The following is a 20,769-nucleotide window of genomic DNA, read 5'->3' on the forward strand; positions in this document are numbered from 1 at the left end:
CAGTGATGGCTGGGCTTCCAAACTGAGCAGTGGGTATACTATAAGCTACACTACACTACACTATACTATAAGCAGAAACAGATGGCCATTTAACCATAAACATGTGCGTGATCCAGAGCACTTCCTGGAGGATGCTGATCTGTGAAGTGACAAAACCAGGCTGTTTGTTCCAGAGGACAACATTGCAAACAGCATCTTTTGGTTTTCGGAAGCTCTCAGAGCATCCATATTTTCTGCGCTGTCCCACCTCTACGAAAACCGGTACTCTCTTTCTACACACTATCATCAATCCCGAGAGTATCACAAAATTGCATGAGTTTCTAGAAAGAGCCTACTTCTTCAGGCGGCGTTTCTACAAATGAACCGATGCACACGGTGTTGCCTCTGAAGGTGCCCACCCCACACGCGGTTTGCAGGGGATTTTAAAAGTTCTTCTGCAAATCCGGTTTCGGATTAGCGTTATAAAAAATCCCGACCGACTCAGAGCAATCTGGCAGGCCCGGGGCTTGGGGGTGGGGTGGGGAGAGCATGCCTCCCCCGCTCTACGCAGGCTCCTTCCCTCCTTGGTTCGGGCTTTACCTGCAGCTTCCGCTCCCTCAAGAGCCGCTTCGCCAACAGGAGGGAGAGGCAGGAGGTGCTGCGATCCATTGGAACATAAGAACATAAGCATAAGAACATAAGCAAAGCCATGTTGGATCAGGCCAGTGGCCCATCCAGTCCAACATTCTGTCACACACAGTGGCTAGAAATCCAGTGCCATCTAAAGGACTGTCAGTGAGGCCAGGACACCAGAAGCCCTCCCACTGCCTTCCTTCCAGCACCAAGACAACAGAGCACCACCGCCCCACAAAGAGAATACCATCTATCTCCTGTGGCTAATAGCCACTGATGGACCTCTGCTCCATATATTTGTCCAGTCCCCTCTTGAAGCTGGCAATGCTTGTAGCTGCCACCACCTCCTGTGGCAACGAATTCCATGTGTTTATCACCCTTTGTGTAAAGTAGTATTTTCTTCTATCTGTTCTAACCCGACTGCTCAATAATTTCATAGAGTGCCCACGAGTTCTTGTATTGTGAGAAAGGGAGAAAAACACATCTTTCTCGACCTTCTCTAACCCGTGCATTATCTTGTAAACCTCTATCATGTCTCCCCTCAGTCGTCTTTTCTCCAGGCTAAAGAGCCCCAAGCGCCTCAATCTTTCCTCATAGGGAAAGTGTTCCAACCCTTTAATCATTTTAGTTGCCCTTCTCTGTACTTTTTCCAGTGCTATGATATCTTTTTTAAGGTGTGGCGACCAGAACTGTACACAGTACTCCAAATGAGGCCTCACCATCGATTTATACAGAGGCATTATGATACCGGCTGATTTGTTTTCAATCCCTTTCCTAATAACCCCTAGCATAGCATTAGCTTTTTTTATGGCAGTCGCACACTGTGCTGACGTTTTTAGTGAGTTATCTATCATGACTCCAAGATCTCTCTCTTGGTCAGTCTCCGCCAGTTCAGACCCCATCAACTTGTATTTATATTTTGGATTTTTGGTTCCAATGTGCATTACTTTGCACTTGGCTACATTGAACCTCATTTGCCACATGGATGCCCACTCTTCTAGCCTCGACAGATCCCTTTGGAGTGCCTCACAATCCTCCCTGGCTTTCACCACCCTGAACAATTTCGTGTCATCTGCAAATTTAGCCACTTCACTGCTTAATCCCAATTCCAAATCATTAATAAACAAGTTAAAAAGCATTGGACCCAATACCGACCCCTGTGGCACCCCACTGCTCACCACCCTCCACTGTGAGAAGTGCCCGTTTATGCTCACTCTCTGTTTCCTATTAATTAGCCAGTTTTCGATCCACAAGAGGACTTGGCCCTTTATCCCATAGCTACTGAGCTTACTTAGGAGCCTTTGATGAGGAACTTTGTCAAAAGCTTTCTGGAAGTCAAGATAAACAATATCTATCGGGTCTCCCTTGTCCACTTGTTTGTTCACTCCCTCAAAGAACTCTAACAGATTGGTGAGACAAGATCTTCCCTTACAGAACCCATGCTGAGTTTTCCTCATCAGCTTTTGGTCATCAATGTGCCCACTAATTTTATTTTTGATAATAGTTTCCACCAACTTACCCGGTATTGACGTCAGGCTGACTGGCCTGTAATTTCCCGGATCTCCCCTGGAACCTTTTTTAAAGATGGGGACAACATTAGCTACCTTCCAGTCCTCAGGAACAGATGCAGAGTTTAATGACAGATTACATATTTTTGTGAGGAGATCTACAAGTTCACACTTGAGTTCTTTCAGAACTCTTGGATGTATGCCATCTGGGCCCGGTGATTTATCAGTTTTTAAATTATCTAGCAGTCGCATAACCTCCTCTCTCGTCACCTCAATGTGACTCAGGTCTTTCAAAACCCCTCCCAAAGTCAGTGCTTCCGGAGTGGGCATGCACTTCTTATCTTCCACAGTGAAGACAGAAGCAAAGAACGCATTCAGCTTCTCGGCCATTTCCCTATCACCCTTTAGTAATCCTTTTACGCCTTGGTCATCCAAGGGCCCCACGGCCTCCCTAGCTGGTTTCCTACTTCTAATATATTTAAAGAATTGTTTATTGTTTTTCTTTATGTTCTTTGCAATATGCTCCTCATATTCCCTTTTTGCCTGTCTGATCACAGACTTGCACTTTTTTTGCCACAGCTTATGCTCCTTTTTATCAACCTCACTCCGACTAGTTTTCCACTGCCTAAAAGAATCCTTTTTACCTTTTACAGCTTCTATTACATTGCTTGTTAACCATGCTGGCCTTTTCCTAAACCTATTTGTGCCTTTCCTAACCAGCGGTATATATTTAATTTGAGCTTCCAGGATTGTAGTTTTAAATAGTCTCCAAGATTCCCCAAGTGTTTTGACCTTTTTTACTTTCCCTTTCAGTTTCTTCTTCACGTACCCCCTCATCTCAGAAAAGTTACCCCTTTTGAAGTTAAACATGGCTGTGTTGGTCTTATTTGGCAATTTCCTATTTATACATATGTTGTACTCAATAACATTATGGTCACTGTTCCCAAGTGGTGCAATCACATTTACATCTCTCACCAGGTCTTCAGCATTACTGAGGACCAAATCCAGGATCACCTCTCCCCTAGTAGGTTCGGTAACCATCTGTTCCATAGCACAGTCATTGAGACAGTCTAGAAACTCACTTTCTCTCCCCCGATTCGAACACCCATTGGCCCAGTCAATGTGTGGGTAGTTAAAATCACCCATTACAACACAGTTTTTTTGTTTAGCAGCCATCTTTAATCCTGTCATCATTTTATAATCCTCCTCTATTTTCTGATCTGGAGGGCGATAACAAACTCCCACAGTTAAGTTTCCATTTGGGCCCATAATTTCAACCCATAGCATTTCCAGAAGCGAATCTAATTCAGTTACCTTCTCAATCTTACTGGAATGTATACCTTCTCTGACATATAGAGCCACCCCACCACCAACCCTTCCCTCCCTATCCTTCCGATATAATTTATATCCAGGAATCACCGTGTCCCACTGATTTTCCTCATCCCACCAAGCAGCAGGAGGAGAGACAAGCCGAAGCAGCCGGACCGCAGAGCCTGGAGCGCCGAACCCGGCCGCTGCCCTTGGCTCGCCTCAGCCTCCCCCTCCCGATGGCTTCTCCCGGGGAGCCTCTGCCTGAAGGTAAGAGCCGCCTGTGCTGCGAGGGCGCCTGCCGCGCGTGGTGGGGGCGCAGGCGGCGCAGCGTCTCCGCGGCAGGCAGGGCTGTGGAGAGGCGGGAGCCGGGGCTGGCCGGGCTAGACGCGGATCCTCCCAAGCCCCGCCGCGGGCCGCCCTCGTTGCCCGCTTCGAGGCAGGAGGCGGGGCAGCCACGGCCCGGGGCTTTCTCTGGCTGTGCGTTCCTGGCGGCGGCGGCGGCCAACTTTGGGTCACGCTTCAGAGCGCCCGTCAGCCGTTGACGGCGAGTTCGTCCAGCTAGCGCGAAATATTCTTCAAACATACGATTTTGTGCAAGGTCGACCCTCCCACCTCCACGATTTGTGTTAGAAAAGAGATTTTTAAAAAGCCTTTCTGTTGCACCTCCCTCCCCCTTGAGGGTCTCGAAGCGCTTGATGAATCATTCACGTAAAACACTGAATAAATTAAGCCCTGCAGCATCCCTCTAAAGACAGCAAAATTGCTTATAAAAAATTGCCTGATCAAAAAACTTGTGAATTCCTCCGTGTCCTTCAACAAGACAAATTTCTACCTATAATATAATTGTACATGTCACATGATTTTGGCATGGGTGACCAGCATTCACTTAAAAAAATAAAAACAAAGTGTGAGAATCCAGCTTTAGACATGTGATAACAATGATACTTCTCTTTTGTAATAGGGCTTGGCAACTCTATTGTAAATCCTTTAGGATAACTCATTCGTAACTGGAAGTGGATGCCATCAATATGCAGATAACATCCAGTTCTATATTTCATTATCCAAGTCACCACGGGATGCAGTAGAGATCTTGGGTCACTGCCTGTCAGCTGTGGTCAAATGGCTGAAATCAATGGCTGAAATCAAACTGAAACTTAAACCAGACAAGATGGAAGTGATGCTGGTTGGGAGAGGCAGAGATCTTGAAGGACATTGTACTCCCCATCTTCAATGGAGTTCCTCTGACCCTTGCAGACTCCTTAAGAGCCTAGGGATTATACTGGATCCAGCACTACTGCTGGAAAAACAACTTAAGGCAGCTGCAAAAACTTTCTACAAACTCAGTCTAGCCTGGAAGTTGGGCCCTATTTTGACACAGTTGATCTGGCCACCTATATCCATGCCATGGTGACATTGAAACTTGACTACTGCAATGCACTGTACATAGGTCTTCCTTCTGTTAACTCAGAGACTCCACTTGGTGCAGAATGCTGCAGCTTGGTTATTATTGGGAGCTAGGAAAAGCAGGAATATTACTCCTATTCTGCAGTCGCTCCTATCAGCTACCAGGTTCAATTTAAAGTATTAGCTATCACATACAAAGCTCTTCATGGCCTTGTTCCATCTATGGGACTGCCTCTCTTCCTATGTTCCTCCATGGCAGCTTCGCTCATCTGAACAGGATTTTCTGCAGGTGCCACCTTGCACATGGGCAAAATCAATAGCTGCCCATACATGTGCATTCTCTGTGGTGGCCCCCACCTTATGGAATACTTGAAAAGTATTAGGAATGAGTATGTTGTGGCAACACAATAGCCCGGAAACATACACAAATTCTTACAACTTTTACATGATTTCTACTGGATTCCAATGTGAGATCACGTAACACAGCAATGTCCATAGGCTGCACCACAAAAAAGAAAAGGATCCAACACTTTATGATGCTGCAATAAATGTGAATGCATTTAAATACATGGCTGCTCGTGGATCTTCATAATTTTTGCATGGACTCCACCAAAATAAACTAAAATCACATATCACAAGAATCACAAATCATATATCACAAGAATTTCCAAGGACAAGACTACAAAAAGTACAGCTCTTTATGTCACTGCCATGGTACAAAAACATTGTTCTGATTCTTTATGGCAGAGTGTGGATATGCTTTCTTATTTGTCATTTAATTTTGGAATATTCCTTGCAGAAATCATAAGGATCCACAGGGTTTTTTTTTTACAAGTGTAAATATATGTGATGTGTTTTTTACCTAGATTTTGGTGGTTCCATGTAAAAACCATGAGGATTTGTGCCTCAGGTAAATATTTTTCCTCTATGGATCCATGTTTTCATGCCATAGTGATGCCACAAAGCATTGGATTCATGTTTTATCTGGGACAGTCCATGTACATTGTCCGGATGTGTGCGTTTACAGTGGGCTTTTGTGGAGTTTCTGTACAGATTATAAGGGTCCCTGCATGGTGTTAATGCATTTTTTGCACCATGGTGGCATCCCTCTTAAAGCCTTCATTTGTCTTTAACAGGTCTTGTAGCAAAAGAACCCGTGGAAGATACTGACCCTAGCACTTTATCTTTGGAAGAAGTAGGTAATGTTTGAAATTCTTGCAATGTAGGTGTAATAGTAATATTTGCTCATTTTAGAGGTTGGTTATCATTTTTTACCACAGAATAAGTTATAGTAATAATAGTGTGTTTATATACTGCTCTTCTAGACATATTAGTGCCCCACTTGAAGCGATAAACAAAATCAGTGTCATTATTATCCCTGCAATACAGCTAGGGAGCTGGGGCTGAGAGCAGTAGCTTACCCAAGGCCACCTGCTGAGCTCAGGACAGTAGTGGGATTTGAACCAGCAGAGTGCTGATTTGCAGCCTTGGATGTAATTGGTTCAAATTAGAAATGTGACCTTCTGGTAATTTTCACTAATATATATATGTAGATGATGTTATGACAATTGCTTCACTTTCACTTAAGATCATTGGCCAAAGAAACAATAGTATGCTTCAGATGTAACAAGACAGGGGAGTGGTCCTTAGGTTTACGTGAGTGTTTCCCAATCTCATTCCCTTGTGCACAACTCAGTAATTAAAGGCTTTCATGACAAAAGATAGTTTGTCATATATTTGAACTTTAAACTCTAGTTTGCTCTCTTCCCTACAAGCTAGGCTGCCCAACTCCAGTTAAATCCTGTTTTCTAGGAAGGACAGCAAACCATCGTATTTGGTTTGAGTGTAATGGAAAACTTTGATTTGCTGCAAAATTAGAAGTATTTCATTCCATGTAATGCTTGAGAGGAGAAGTGATGGAGAGGGATGGAAGCGTGTGAACTTGAGAGTGCTTGAAGCTTATTCCCATAACAGTAACCATGGATTGTTGTTATACGCAAAGCATACAAATATGCAAATATGTCACAGTGCTTTGGGGGAGAGGTAGGGGTTTGCATATGCAGTTCAGAAACTTAGGTGTAATTACTGCACTTTGGGCTCCAAGCTTTTAATGGAGTGATGTCTGTAGAATCGTTGTCGAAAGATATATTCCATTAACTTCCCATCAAACCCCCATGTTGTGTTGTATTCAGTGATGTAGACCTCTTTTATTCCTTTTTTGCCTGCAAAATAGGTGTATTGTTGAGTCACAGTGGATGGCTGGGGAGGGCTGTGATTTGACTTGGTGGACTACAAGTTGTACAGACCTCAAATAGAGGAATGAATTAAGGAGGCTTTACAGGGCTGTCAAATGTGTCTGCTGCAATGATATTGTTTAAATAAGTGTCTCTGTTTTCTGGACAGACAGAAAAATATCCTATTCAAGACACAGGGTTACCAAAAGGTAAGTACAGAAAATGGCAATGGCTATTACATGTGTCCTTTTGATGAAGTGCCAGAAGATTGGTTCTTGGAGAACAGGTGAGGTGCTAGAAGATTGGAGGTGGGCAAATGTTGTCCCCATCTTCAAGAATGGGGAAAAGGAGGATCCTGGTAAGGACCAAGCCATCAGCTTGACGTCTGTACCCGGAAAAGTTTTAGAACAAATCATCAAACAGTCAGTCCTTGAGCATTTAGAAAGGATGGCTGTGATTACTAAAAGTCACCATGGGTTTCTCAAGAACAAGTCATGTTAGACTAACCTTGTCTCTTTTTTTGAGAAAGTTACTATGTTGCTAGATCAAGGATATGCTGTAGATGCAGTTTATCTTGGTTTCAGAAAGGCTTTTGATAAGATTCCACATAATATCCTATTGACAAGTTAGTAAGATGTGGTTTGGATCCTGTTACTGTTAGGTGGATCTGTAACTGGTTTAAAGATTGCACCCAAAGAGTGCTTGTTAATGATTCCTCATCCTTTTGTAGAAGGGTGACAAGTGAGTGTCTCTGGTAGCAAATATGGTACAAGTCAGGATGCAGGATGATCTTGACAGGCTGGAAAACTGTTTAGCCTGGAGAGGAAATGACTGAGAGGTGATATGATAACCAAGTACTTGAAGGGCTGTCATATAAAGGATGGTGTGAAGTTGTTTTCCACTGCCCCAGACGTTCGGACCAGAACCAACAGCTTGAAATTAAATCAAAAGAGTTTTTGGCTAAACATTAGGAAGAACTTCCTGACAGTTAGAGTGGTCCCTCAGTAGAACAGGCTTCCTCAGAAGGTGGTGGGCTCTCCTTCTTTGGAGGTTTTTAAGCAGAGGTTAGATGGCCATCTGACAGCAATGCTTATTCTGTGAACCTAAGCAGACCATGAGAGAGATTCTATGTAATACAAGCGTGAATATCTTTTTAATGATGCTATATGTTGTATTTCTCTCAATTCTCTTGTAGAAAAGTTCTGTTTTGAAAAGCTAATTGGCCAGGGTCCAAACTGCTATATGTAGAAGGCCTTGCAGGTACTGGTTTCCTCTTCTGTCTGCAGCACTTTGCAGCACCCAAGAAGCTGCACAAAGTGATGCAACTGAAGTGAATATCAGCAACCCTTTTATGTGCAAGCAGACATGCTTTCTACTTGTACATGGGCTGTGGTGGAGGGACAGATAGATTCCAGCTATTATGTTTTTAGCTTGGTTATCTGTTAGCTAAACTCTTGTTATTAAAATATGAAACCATTTAAAAAGTATTTTTAATTTATTTAAAATATATTATGTCACCTTCCTACTCAACTTAAGAACCCCAAGGAAGCAAAAATAAAAAAATACTCCAATCTTTAAAAATATATATTTTTAAATTAAACCAGATAGATAAAAGGGAATGACAGTAAGCCAAACAAAACAGAAACGTCCTTCTCTGTTAGTGTAAGACAATGATAAATTTTGGTGGCATCAGCAATAGTTCTTTTGTCTTGCTTTGAAGTAAACGATAATGGACATATAAAAAGGAAAAATATGTAGTGTTCAGATTAAAGAGCGGTAATGATTTTTAGGAGGTCCCCAATTTGCCTGCAGCCAATTCACCTGGAAAACTTACAAAGCCCAGAAATGTCAAATGAAAATGAAATGAAATCCTGCCCTCAAGTCATAGTTGACGTATGGCAACCCCCTGGTGGGCCCATAAATGTCAAATGAAAATAGATAATGCTAATATATTAACAACTATACACGTCACCTTTCTTCTAAGATGGAATAATGTTTATACAAATTATGCTTTATTATAATATATTGATATATTATTTACTTGTGAGATTACTTGACATTTTCTTGGAATGAAGCACAATGCAGGTTTAGTTCAAAGGAAAAGTTACAAACATACAAATGGTGGGAATTCCTTTGACTTTATTAAATTTTTATCACATCCTTCCTCCTTGAAGATAGTTAGACTGAGAGAGAATGACTGGCCTATGGTCACACAATGAGCTTTCATGGCAGATGGGACACTTGAAACTAGGTCTCCATTTTCCTAGCCTAACACTAACCCCTACTCCACACTGACTACTTGCTCCTTATATGCATCCATAGGCCTTCATTTATGGCTCCCCAGTCTCATCTCTCTTATCAGGGCTCTATGCAAATCATCAGTGTTTGCCCTGTCCTGATTATTATACGTAAAACTGCATGGCTGTGTACAACTGCACAGCTTGTGCAGACAACATGATCTACCTAAATTTTAGATGACATTATCTTTTTTCCAAGAACATGGAATGCAATAATTTGTTTTCTCTTTTAGTTGAGAAATACCAAACTGAAAAAGTGACATTGGAAAAAGCATCTATTAACATTCGGAGCCTAACATCAGATTCAGGCCTGATACAACAGGTAAAGAAAACACTTTTAAGCTACCATTTTGGAGGATCTTTGATGCCTAAAACTCAAGGTGTCATGCACATTTTTTATTAGTCATATATGTTTCATGTAAAGGTAAAGGTAGTCCCCTGTGCAAGCACTGAGTCATTACTGACCCATGAGGGGACATTGCATCACAACATTTTCTTGGCAGACTTTTTGTTACGGGGTGGTTTGCCATTGCCTTCCCCAGTCATCTACACTTTACCCGTAGGAAACTGGGTACTCATTTTACCGACCTCGGAAGGATGGAAGGCTGAGTCAACCACTCTGCACCATGGGGCTACTGCAGCCCAAGCAGCCCAAGCTCTGCAGCCGAAGCTCTGCTCACCACCTGAGTTCGATCCTGGCAGAAGCCGGGTTCAGATAGCCGGCTCAAGGTTGATCCATCCTTCCATCCTTCCGAGGTCGATAAAATGAGTACCCAGTTTCCTGTGGGTAAAGTGTAGATGACTGGGGAAGGCAATGGCAAACCACCCTGTAAAAAGTCTGCCAAGAAAATGTCCTGATGCGACATCCCCCCATGGGTCAGTAATGACTCGGTGCTTGCACAGGGGACTACCTTTACCTATGTTTCATGTATGCTTTTAATTGATATTGGGTGTGATCATCATGGGGACAAGGCTGGTTAATGGATATAAAAAGGAAAAAATGTTGCTGTAAAAACTGGGCCAGGGAGGTGTTCTAGCCTTGGATATTGGGCTTGCATTTTCAGTCAGGGGAGGGAGTTGCTAATGAGGAACTGGATTCCTATACTAACAGTGCAACTCTAAGAACACTTCTGGGCGTGTAAGCCACATTGAATAGATCTGACTAAGATTTTGAGCAGACCTGTTTAGGATTACTTTCTCAGGCTCACAACTGCCAAATCAGGAGACTTTTAAGGAAGGAATGCTTTTGGTCAAGCACTGTATAATAAAAAAAAAAATAGAATTCTGCCTAAAAAAACAGTGAAATGTATTTCCCCAAACAAATGTTTCACTGTATTCAGAGTTTCAGAAACCACATTTTGCCTTTAGGATATACTGGTTTTTCTTGTCTTCCATCATATGCAAGACAAATGTATAATTTTGTCTGATCTTGCCATTTATCAGCAGGCAATACAAGAGACTTGTTAAATGGTTTGTTACATTACTTGAACCGTACGTACATTAGTGTGCTACAGAATGGACAATCTTATCTGTGAATAGATGTTTGAAAAGTATTTGCATGTTATACAGGGAAAATCTTTATTAATCTATAATGTTAAAGCTTGGGTGGCCAACATACTGCACAGGTGCTACAAGTGTCATGCACAGTGGGTATTTGTGGCATGCCTTGACACAAGCATGAGGGCTGGTGAGCCTGGCTATGGCATGCAATCAAGCTGACACTCCTGCCTGTCTCCTCAGCACTTCAGCATTGCTAGTTTCCTGGCTCCTGTTGTTTCCTAGAAGCAAAATTACCTCAAGACATAGTGATGTGTGTGTGTGTGTGCTGCACAGGTGCACTCAACTTGTGGGTCATTCATGGTAAAAGGGTGAGCTCCTCTGATTTAGAGAGAATGGTTTTCGGTATTCTGCCACATTTGGTATCAGAATATGAAACCAAACAAATCTTTTTGAAATTTGTTCTGAAATCCCCATCCAGCAAATAGAACAAAGGTTTATCTATCCCATTTATTACTTTCACTGACATGATTCAAGGATCACTTAGGTAGTTTCATATGGTGCATAAACAGATCTTATTTATTAAACAAATTGGAAACCATATTCATTAAACAAATTGAACCAGAAAACATATTACTTGGGAAAACTGTTAAAAAAATAAGTTAGATGATGCATGGGCAACTCCTCATCTAAAATAGGATTTCCCCCCCCAGGCTTCAGTCCTATGACACAGGGTAGGCACCTGGCTGCTGTGCCAAGAAAGTGGGAGTGTTTATCTGATGGGATATTCTTGAGTTCCTGGGTCCTGAGGGAGAGCTGCTCAACTTTGCTGCGTTCCAGAGGCATCTAGTAGCGTAAGAAAACAGATGATAGACCTTGGACTGATACAGCAAAGCAATTCGTAGGGAAGAATGGATATTGTTAAAAGCATTTTTTTTGGTACACAACTGATTCAAGTTCAGTCCATGGTATCTTCATGTAAGAGATCTCTGGTGGCAAGTACTTGGAAAGACTCAGAGTATCCATGGTTATTCAGATTAGATAATAATTGTTAGACTAATGGTATTACTTAATATAAACATAGAAACATAGAGCTGGAAGGGATCTCAGGGGTCATCTAGTCCAACCTCCTGCACAATGCAGGATATTCACAGCTACCTCCCTGCCACTCCCCCAGTAACCCTTGCTGTATGCCCAGAGGAAGGTAGAAAACTTCCAGCATCCCTGGGCCAAACTGCTCTGGAGGAAAATTGGCATTAACGATAGCTTCATATCCTAGCTGAGTGATATCTGAGTTCTATGGAAAAGCAACTGCAACAATATAATACCTTTATTAGGACCTATTGCAGTTTAATAATACAATATTATTAACATATTAATTGATCCTAATGATAAAACATTGTTACTGCTTTAACACTGGAAAAGTGTTAAAAAGAGGAGCCTGTTGTAAGAAATAGATGTAAACTTCTGTTTAGAATGTAATACTCAGGTTTTAGATGAACACCAGATAGAAGAATGGTCTTTAATCCAAACTAGACATTTTGCATCTGGGTTCCCCTGATCCAACACACATTACCTGCAGCTGGATGGAATCTGGGGGGAACTAATTGGCTAAGCACCTTAGGGGCCTGATTCAGATCAGGATCACAGCATGGGGGGAGTAGGGGCTTCAGCCTCCCCCCCCATGTCATTTTTCTGGACCCCAAATGGTCCTGGGGGTGTTTGTATTTAATACATATACAACTCCCCAATGGGGCACATAATGTCCTCCAATGCCATTTTGTGTTGGGAGAACAGCTTGGTGAAAGGTGGAAGCCCCTCCTTTCCCTATGCCATGGTCCCAAATTGGGCCCCTGTGGTACTTAGGCAGTTAGTTCCCCATAGCTGCCATGTGCCTGTAGAGAATATAGTTGGGTCAGAGAAACCCAGATATGACTCATTAAAAAATGTAACATCTAATCTGGCCATTATTTGGCATCATAGAATCATTGAGAACAAAGGCTGCCAGCCCAGCGCCAGTACCTAATTGCGGGGTTGGGGACCTACCTGATTGGTGTCTTGCCAATGCTGTGACATCACCTCTGGTGCAAATCAGAAGTGATGTCATTGCACTGGCACAATGCTCCAGGATTCAACTCAAAGTCTAGGTGAATCCCACAGCATTGCTCTGACACCATGACATCACTTTAAGTTCCTGCTGGAAATGACATTGTAGCCAAATTGTCCCTCCCTCTCTTTCCTCCTGCTGTCCTGTCAAGCAGTGGTGGAAAACAGTGGTCCAGGGTGAGAGGTTTCCCGCTGGATACCTGGCTGCCTTAATGTCTACAATGTGGTAAATGCTGGATATAAATTGAAATGGAGGTGTATGAAATTCTCCTTATTTCTTCTGTCAGGACTCTTATCTTCTGAGAATACAGATTAGATACTGTGTTCCTTTTTACCAAGACTATAATTCACAAATTGTGTAGTTTATTAGGAACTGATTTGCTGTTGCACTTAAGTGTAGGTGGTTAAAGGTGTCTGGTTACAGTGTTATTATATAACTGCATAGTTTACTTGTATTTGCATGCACAGCTTGTGATCTTCTCCAGACCTGATGATCTGAAAGACATTGGGGTGAATGATGTTATACAAAAGCCAACTGTACTTAACTGCAGCTATCTAAAGGGAAAATCCCTTCTGCTTTCATCTTTAAAGCTGTAATAAAAAGATACTTCAGCTGAGCTTACGGCCTCCTGACAAGAGCAAGAGCAGAAGCAAGAGTTTTTTTGAACCTCCTTGCCCTTCACCACATGCAGGTTTTCTGTGCCTCAGGAATTATGCACTTCCTTTTTGTGCTAGCATTTGCTCCCAGGAAATTGATCTTTTTTGCCTTATTGTTTAAAATGCTGCATAAAATGGTTCATTCTCCCAATCTCTCATTAAATAGTCCTATTGATCCAGCCCCTTCCTTGATTCCAGCCTTGGAGGTTGATATTAATTTAGATAATATTCTTTTAACATGCTTTTAATGCAAGATTACTTTTGGTTGCAGCCAGAAGAGGATGATGATGATAACCAAGGTAGTACTGGTGGATCATTCACAGGTAATCAGTGATACTATGATCTTTACAAATAACTGGTTCAAAAGTCACATTTTTCCTGGCCACAGTGCCCTTTTTGAGTGTTTTACAGAGATACTTGCAAGCTGTTCCAGGTAAAGCATAGGTCTTTGCTCATTATTACAATAAATGCATTGCCTTGTACTTGAAGATCACATCCTTCTTTATTCTTCAAGTGATGTTTAGAACTGTCATTGAGTTATGTTGATCTACAAAGAGTTATCTTGCATGGTTGTATTTTGAATTGTGCAGTTCCTGAGATGGGTTCTCTGAGCCACTCTGGTATAGTGGTTAAGAGTTTTGAACTAAGATATAGAAGACCCAGGTTTGAATCCTCACACTGCCATGGAAGCTTGCAGAGTGACCAGATATACACTCTCAGTCTAAGTGTCCTCACAGGGTTGCCATGAAGATAAAATGGAGAAGAGGAGAATGTTGTAAGCTGCTTTGGGTCCCCATTGGAGAGAAAAGTGGGATATAAATGAAGGAAATAAATAAACGAGTAGGTAGATGCAGAAAATTGACAAGGACTTGCTTGTCCACATTGTTTGGGGATCAGTCTATGGTCAGGATTTCATGATCCTGCTCCCGGCATTTTCCTGTAAGAATTATACAAATAGCTACTTTGGACCTAATTTGTCAAAAGCATTTGGTTACAAGAGCTGCTTCAAAAAGGCATCCTGTCATCCCTAAAGAGCAGAGTGGAGTCAGGCTTTGCTTGATTCTGTGGGATTCTCTCAGCAGTAGAGCACAAGCTTTGCGTGCATAATGTCCCAAGTTCAATACCTGGCATCTCCAGAACTAAGAGAGACCCTTACTTGAGATCTTGGTGATCTACTGCCAGCCAGTGTAGACAATACTGGGCTAGAAGGACTAATGATCTGACTCAGTAGACAGCAGCTTCATATGCGTCCTACGGTTTTTCTGTAGAGCATGAGAAAAATGTCTACTTCAGCAAATATTCCTGCAGCACACTAACCCTTTAGCATTGCAAATGTTTGGCTTTATGTGACAGGAAACAAAGCAATAACTCTATCTAACTGTAATTCTAGCTCTCAAGAAATCATACACAGAAAATGGCACCTGCTCCTTCTGTAACTCTCGCCAACCAATCATCAGTGATTTGCTCAATGATGAGGACTTGTTGTATATTTTGAGGATAAAGTTGGATCCCTCCCACCCAACAGTGAAAAACTGGAGAAATTTTGCAAACAAATGGGGAATGACCTATGATGAATTGTGCTTCCTGGAACAAAAACAACAGAGTCCCACCTTGGAATTTTTGCTGCGGAACAGTGACAGGACTGTGGAGCAGCTGATTGATCTATGTAAATTATACCGAAGAGCTGATGTTGAAAAAATGCTACTGAATTGGGTGGAGAAAGAATGGCCAAAGAGAGGCCATGGAACCTATCAGAATAACTTCTAAAGAAGAGAAAATGTCTAGTCCATATTATTCCTGTGGTGGAAAACTGAGAGAGCTGCAGGGTTTGATTTGCTGGTGAAAGGAACCACAAGATCATTTTTACAGCAGAACACGTTTAATATATCTTTGTGTACTTAGCCTTGTAACGAAAACTATAAAGTCTTTAAATGTGAACCAAAGACAAATGTCTTTTGCAGGTACTTTGAATCTAATGTTTGCTTCTTATAGGTTTTTTCCCCCAACACATTGAAAAATGAGTCTCACAGAATGCTATTCAGGCTGTTATTTAAATCTTAAACTGTTATCTAAATCTTATTACTGTTAAATGCCTGTACTGCTTTTATTGAGAGATGAATTAAAATGAGGAGGGGGAAGCAGAGTTAAGACTTCTCTGCAGTGAACAGTCTGAACCTTCCTTGCAATCTGTTGGTTTGTGTCAGTCATACTAAAGTAAGGCTTGTTCTGTTCCTTCCCAGGCTGCCACTGTACTACTTTATAACATGAAGAAAGCAAACCTGAGCAGCTTGCTGGGATATCCCTGTACGGTTTCCTTGTATCTGTTCATTCGTGCCTACAGATGTGCGTGTGTGAAATGTCATGTACTTCTGGATAGTCACTACAGGAGAACCTTGTTTGTGCTCTTTGCCTTTTTAAAATAGCTTTGATGCTTCAGTTTCACCACCTTCCTCTTAGAATGTCAATTTCATTCTGCCTTTGAAACTTCTGATTAGCAAGAAAGTTCCCTTGAAGGCTGGATTTTCTTTTGCTGTTGTCTAACTATTAGATACCATGTAGATCTTTCATGTTCTGACATGCTTAATGCAAATAAACTGTGCTCTGTATTAGGAATGTTTGGATTCGCTTAATATTTGGATATTCTACTTGGAGAAATTAATTCAGAGAAAGTATCATAAACAACATAGGTTAATTTGTACTATGTAAAACATTCCCTTGCAGGTACAGAGCCCTTTATTGTTAATGGAATAACATATTTAGCTCTCAGAGGATTTTTCAAATCACATTTTCATCTTTTTTTCAGAGTATCCAAATTTGCCAGTGGATCTAGTGCAGGTAATATATTAAAAACATTTTAAGAGTGATTACCTTAATTTGAAATTGCTCTTTCCCTGAAGCAATTTGAAGATAGGTTTGAACATGTTTTCTGAGACAGTTTCAGAACTTGCACTACAGCAAGTTGTTACAAATCACTTATCTTTACAGTGTTATAATCATAGTAATGAGAACCCTCTTAATAATCTTTAGCTTCACAAACAGATTTCAGTAGTACCACTAATGTTTAGATGAATTAGAGTCACAGTACAAAATATGCATTGGTTTATGTAACAAGACACATTAGTGTGCAAGGCACAATAGTGGGCAGAGCGCTGATTAAATGTTTTAAAAGATGCTGTTTGATTTACATTATGGATTGCCACAAATTTAAAGGGATTGCTACAAATCCAAATGGAGGTGAGAGAGGTTAATGAGGATCAATCTTGTCAAAGAGCTTCATACTCCAAGCTCCCATCACAGCTTCAACAAAGAAAGTGTTAGGAATTCTAAAATCCCCCAAGCATTTTGGAATCTCAAGAGATCCATGAGCCTCCATGAATGGACCATGTTAACTTGTACCCCTCTTTTGCAGGATGTTGGGGCCATATTCACCCTTGCCTTCAGTAGATACTGCTGAAAGCAGACCTCCTCTCTAAGTGCAACATATTAAGTCCAAGGTGTGACCTCTTTCATGTGTTGGTCTTGTCACTATTTGAGAGATGTCAAGGGCAGCCAAAGAAGCTATAAAATCCTGGGCTGGCCCTAACAAAGAGCATTCAGCATAGATGTTGAACACAGAATAATCACCATGTCTGACAGCACCTCTACCAACTCAGAACGGGTGCCAACTGGGCAACTAGATGGCTGGTAAACAAGCAGAATACCTGATGTATCCTGAGTTCCCAATAAGAGGAGCATACTGTCAGTGCCAGCTATAGTTTGTACTGGGAGTCTGCGGAAATTGAAAGATTCATGAATAATAGCAACCCCTCCTCCCCAGTCACCTGGGTGAAGTGGGTGGAGGACTACATAACCAGATGGAATTAGTTGGGACAGACACACCACATCATGTTCTTCCAACCATGTCTCTGTTATGCAAGCTAGGTCAACTCTCTTCCTGCAACAGCCCAGAGAGGTGCACAGTTTAGTGCCTCATTGATCTGGCATTGTACAATATGAGCAAGGAGGTGGGGGAAATGGGGGCCCTGCACTGTCAGCTCTCAGGATGCTATGGAGATTAGTTAGGCAGTGAGATGGCCTGATACTGGCCATCTTTGATAAATCCTGTCTCCATATCTACCAGCTCCCATCTGCACTGGAATAGTGCATTCACTATGCATCCTGCTCCAGGTGGAGATTGCCCACACCACCACAATGATATGGTACAAATACCTCACTATGCTCCCTTTAGCCTTCTTCTCTCTAGCCTAGGGTCTGAAAGTGGGACCACACCCATTGCCAGAGTCACCCAGGAGTCACAGGACACCCACTTGGGAACCTGTGGTGCCAGCATCAGGAAAGCCCACCAGGACAGTGGCAACAAGGAGGAATGCTGCAACAGTAATGCAGTATGGGCCCTAAGGCTCCACTTCAATTGCTACCAATAGCTGTAGGCAGTTTAGCCCAGCCAGAGCAATGGGAGAGGGAAAGAGGCTGCAGGTTCTCCCAAGACTTCAGGGGAACTGACTGAGCACATGCAGCCTCCTGCCTTAACCTCATAAGGGGCTTAGAAGTAGGTCAGTCAGGAGGTGGCTGGATTCTCTCTTTAGGTCAAGCCCCAGCCCCTACTCCTCCCCTTCTCCAGTTCTGAGGCTCTGCAAGCTCAAGCAGGTCAGAAAAGAGTGTGGTGGCTAAAGGAGCTGATAAGGGCAGGGGCATGGATGCCCCTGAGCTTCATAGTTAGAAAGGGAAAGGCTAAATGCAAGCAGTCCCCCAGATTTTTCTTACAACATATGCAATACACTTCAGCATTCTTTCTACTTTGTGCCTTAAGTACCTGGAAAGAAACACTGTGTTCAGTTAGGCTTTGCCTCTATTCCAGGACTCTCAGGGTTGTAGTCTGCTGATGTATGCATGAGGAAAAAGCATTGTCCATAGTCATGCCATTTTTCTCATAGAAAATCATACACTTCACACACTGAGGGCACCTTGTGGGACTGTGCCAAATTTTGTATGGATTTCTGCAAAGTTCAGATGTGGTCAGTGCAGTCAGCCAACATAACATTCCAAATGACAGATTGCCAAAGGACTAGAATACACATTCTGTGTAATCTTGTATCTCATTTTTGGGCATATTGGTCCCCACACTTCCAGCTTAGTGATAAACAGCACAGCCTTTCTCAAATATAACTAACCTCTGGAGGGTGGAATTATGTTCCTGTTATCAGACACATTTGCTACCAGCTTGCAATAAAAGCAGACCTATGTGTATTCTGTGACTGCAAAGGACAAGCTTGTCATTTACCTCAGGGTGCAGCATTCACCTTCTTAAGAATATCTACTTAGATTTTGTTTTAAAGTATCAATTGTCTAGCAGCTGTTGACAATAGATTTGAATGGATATGCAATTCCTGGTGAAACTTCAGAAGTTTTAGGGGAGTAGGAAAGTGCTAAAGAGGAATTCCGGTGGTCAGATGGTGGGATTTAGTTCCATGTACAGGCATTTTACATAACAATCCTATGCAGTTACTCCAGTCTAAGCTCATTGAAATCAATACTAGAATAACTCTGCATAGAATTACTGTTACTTTCCCAGGACACACTGTTGCTGATATAAAACTGATCATATTTTTAAAAAAGATTGTCAAAGGAAGATTTCACTGTGAAATGGCTGAATTAGACTTCAATAAATTTGACTGCATTTTCCAAGAAGAGCAGATATTTATTTTATTTACGTCATTTATAGTCCACCTTTCTCACTGAGACTCAAGGGGGATTTCTCACCACAAATATTGTTCGGCAAGTATTAGCGAAACTACAGAGCCCTGTAGCCCTTTCCAGATATTATGGTATGTCTGTGTGAATACACATGGGGGAGGGGGAAGAGTGGGATCAAAGCAGGAAGTTCTGCCCCAACCCACACACATGTATTGGAATGTCTGTGCAGAGCCCGAGCATCCTTTTTCACAGTTCTCAACTGATTATTGCGTACTTCAGTTACATGCGCTCTATAAGCATTCCAACGTGTACACATAGACCAAGGGTGGAGCTGGCTGCCACAAACCTGCTTCTTTCCCATGATGAGGTTTTGCTGAAAGGGAATAACCTGGCCATGATCTCTGTAGTCTGGAGATCAGTTGCAATTCTGGGAGATGTCCAGCTCCACCTGGAGGCTGGGAACTCTTATCTCTTGTTTATTTTCTGCATTACTTTTGGAAAACAAGCAAATAGTACTCATGTTAAAAAAAGTAGGGCAAATGAACAAGCTATAGACTGTTGTGCTCTAGAACAGTGGTTCCCAACCTTTTGGGGGTATGGTGGCCCACAAGTCCAAATTTACTTGGTATGGAGATCTACTTTTAAAAAACAGCATGTACAAATGAAGAAAACTGCAAAAGCCTGGGACCCTCTTTCACAGGCTTCATGACCTGCTTTTGGGTTGGGGCCCACAAGCTGGGAAACACTGCTTTAGAGCAGGTCTGCACCGGTTGTAACCCAAAGGCCACCTGCCATGTTCCTTCTTTTGGAAGCAGAAGGAGATATTGGGATTCTCATTACTTCCCCTGTTTCTGGCACTCTGTTGATCCTGCTTTGGGAACGCCTTTAGCTCTAGCCAACAGACTTAAGAGATAAGATGGGGGCTCTTCCCCATAAGGAAATCCATATTCAATCCTTTTTGTACTCAAAATAGTGACTCTGAACATACAGAGCACATTTCCATAACCACATCTCACACCTATGAGGACAGGGTGCAGAACTACATCACTAAGTACAAAATTCAGGCAACTGAGTGACATTAATATTTGGGCACAATCTAAAGGAGACTTTTACGACCTGAGGTTTACCATACGGGTCTTCTCATCTTCATTAAAACTGCGCTAACTAGTATGAAGCTACAAGAAATGAACTGGCCGGATCCTGCAGTTAGTAAAATTTCTTCAGGAAGATCATTTCACGTAGTTAGCCGTGTTGGTCTGCAGTAGACCAGCAGGAATTTAGTCTAGGGGCATCTTGGGAGACCAAGAAGGTTTTCAGGGTATGAGCTTCCGAGGGTCAAACCCTTCTAAAATTTCCTCAGACACTGTTCCTTTAAGAGAAGGGACTCCCCATTACCGGATGAGAAGGTTGGTCTGAGATGACGTCAGTACGCCTCTGCGTGTGAACCAG

General features: G+C 42.2%; 1 protein-coding gene across 2 annotated transcripts; it reads left to right on the top strand.

Moving 5' to 3' along the window:
• Positions 1–596: 596 nt before the first annotated feature.
• EDARADD (EDAR associated via death domain) lies at positions 597–16,231 on the top strand. Of its 2 annotated transcripts, none has more exons than XM_054987345.1 (7): positions 597–651; positions 3,569–3,698; positions 5,972–6,030; positions 7,239–7,278; positions 9,600–9,688; positions 13,898–13,949; positions 15,017–16,231. In XM_054987345.1, the coding sequence occupies exons 2-7, from the start codon at positions 3,668–3,670 to the stop codon at positions 15,391–15,393; spliced, it is 648 nt and encodes a 215-aa protein (XP_054843320.1). In that variant the 5' UTR covers positions 597–651; positions 3,569–3,667; the 3' UTR covers positions 15,394–16,231. The 2 variants fall into 2 exon arrangements, 1 of the variants encoding a protein (XP_054843320.1); XR_008597545.1 differs by lacking the exon at positions 597–651 and having other exon boundaries at positions 3,579–3,698; positions 15,017–15,587; positions 15,867–16,231.
• Positions 16,232–20,769: the final 4,538 nt, after the last annotated feature.

The sequence above is a fragment of the Eublepharis macularius genome, chromosome 1, assembly GCF_028583425.1.
Source record: "Eublepharis macularius isolate TG4126 chromosome 1, MPM_Emac_v1.0, whole genome shotgun sequence".
Lineage (NCBI taxonomy): Eukaryota > Metazoa > Chordata > Lepidosauria > Squamata > Eublepharidae > Eublepharis > Eublepharis macularius.

Excerpts from the sequence above, each read along its gene's own strand:
- EDARADD (XM_054987345.1), top strand. The coding sequence starts at position 3,668 with ATGGCTTCTCCCGGGGAGCCTCTGCCTGAAG. Across the intron at positions 6,031-7,238 it reads GCACTTTATCTTTGGAAGAA|ACAGAAAAATATCCTATTCA; the intron begins GTAGGTAATGTT and ends TTTTCTGGACAG. Across the intron at positions 7,279-9,599 it reads AGACACAGGGTTACCAAAAG|TTGAGAAATACCAAACTGAA; the intron begins GTAAGTACAGAA and ends TTTCTCTTTTAG.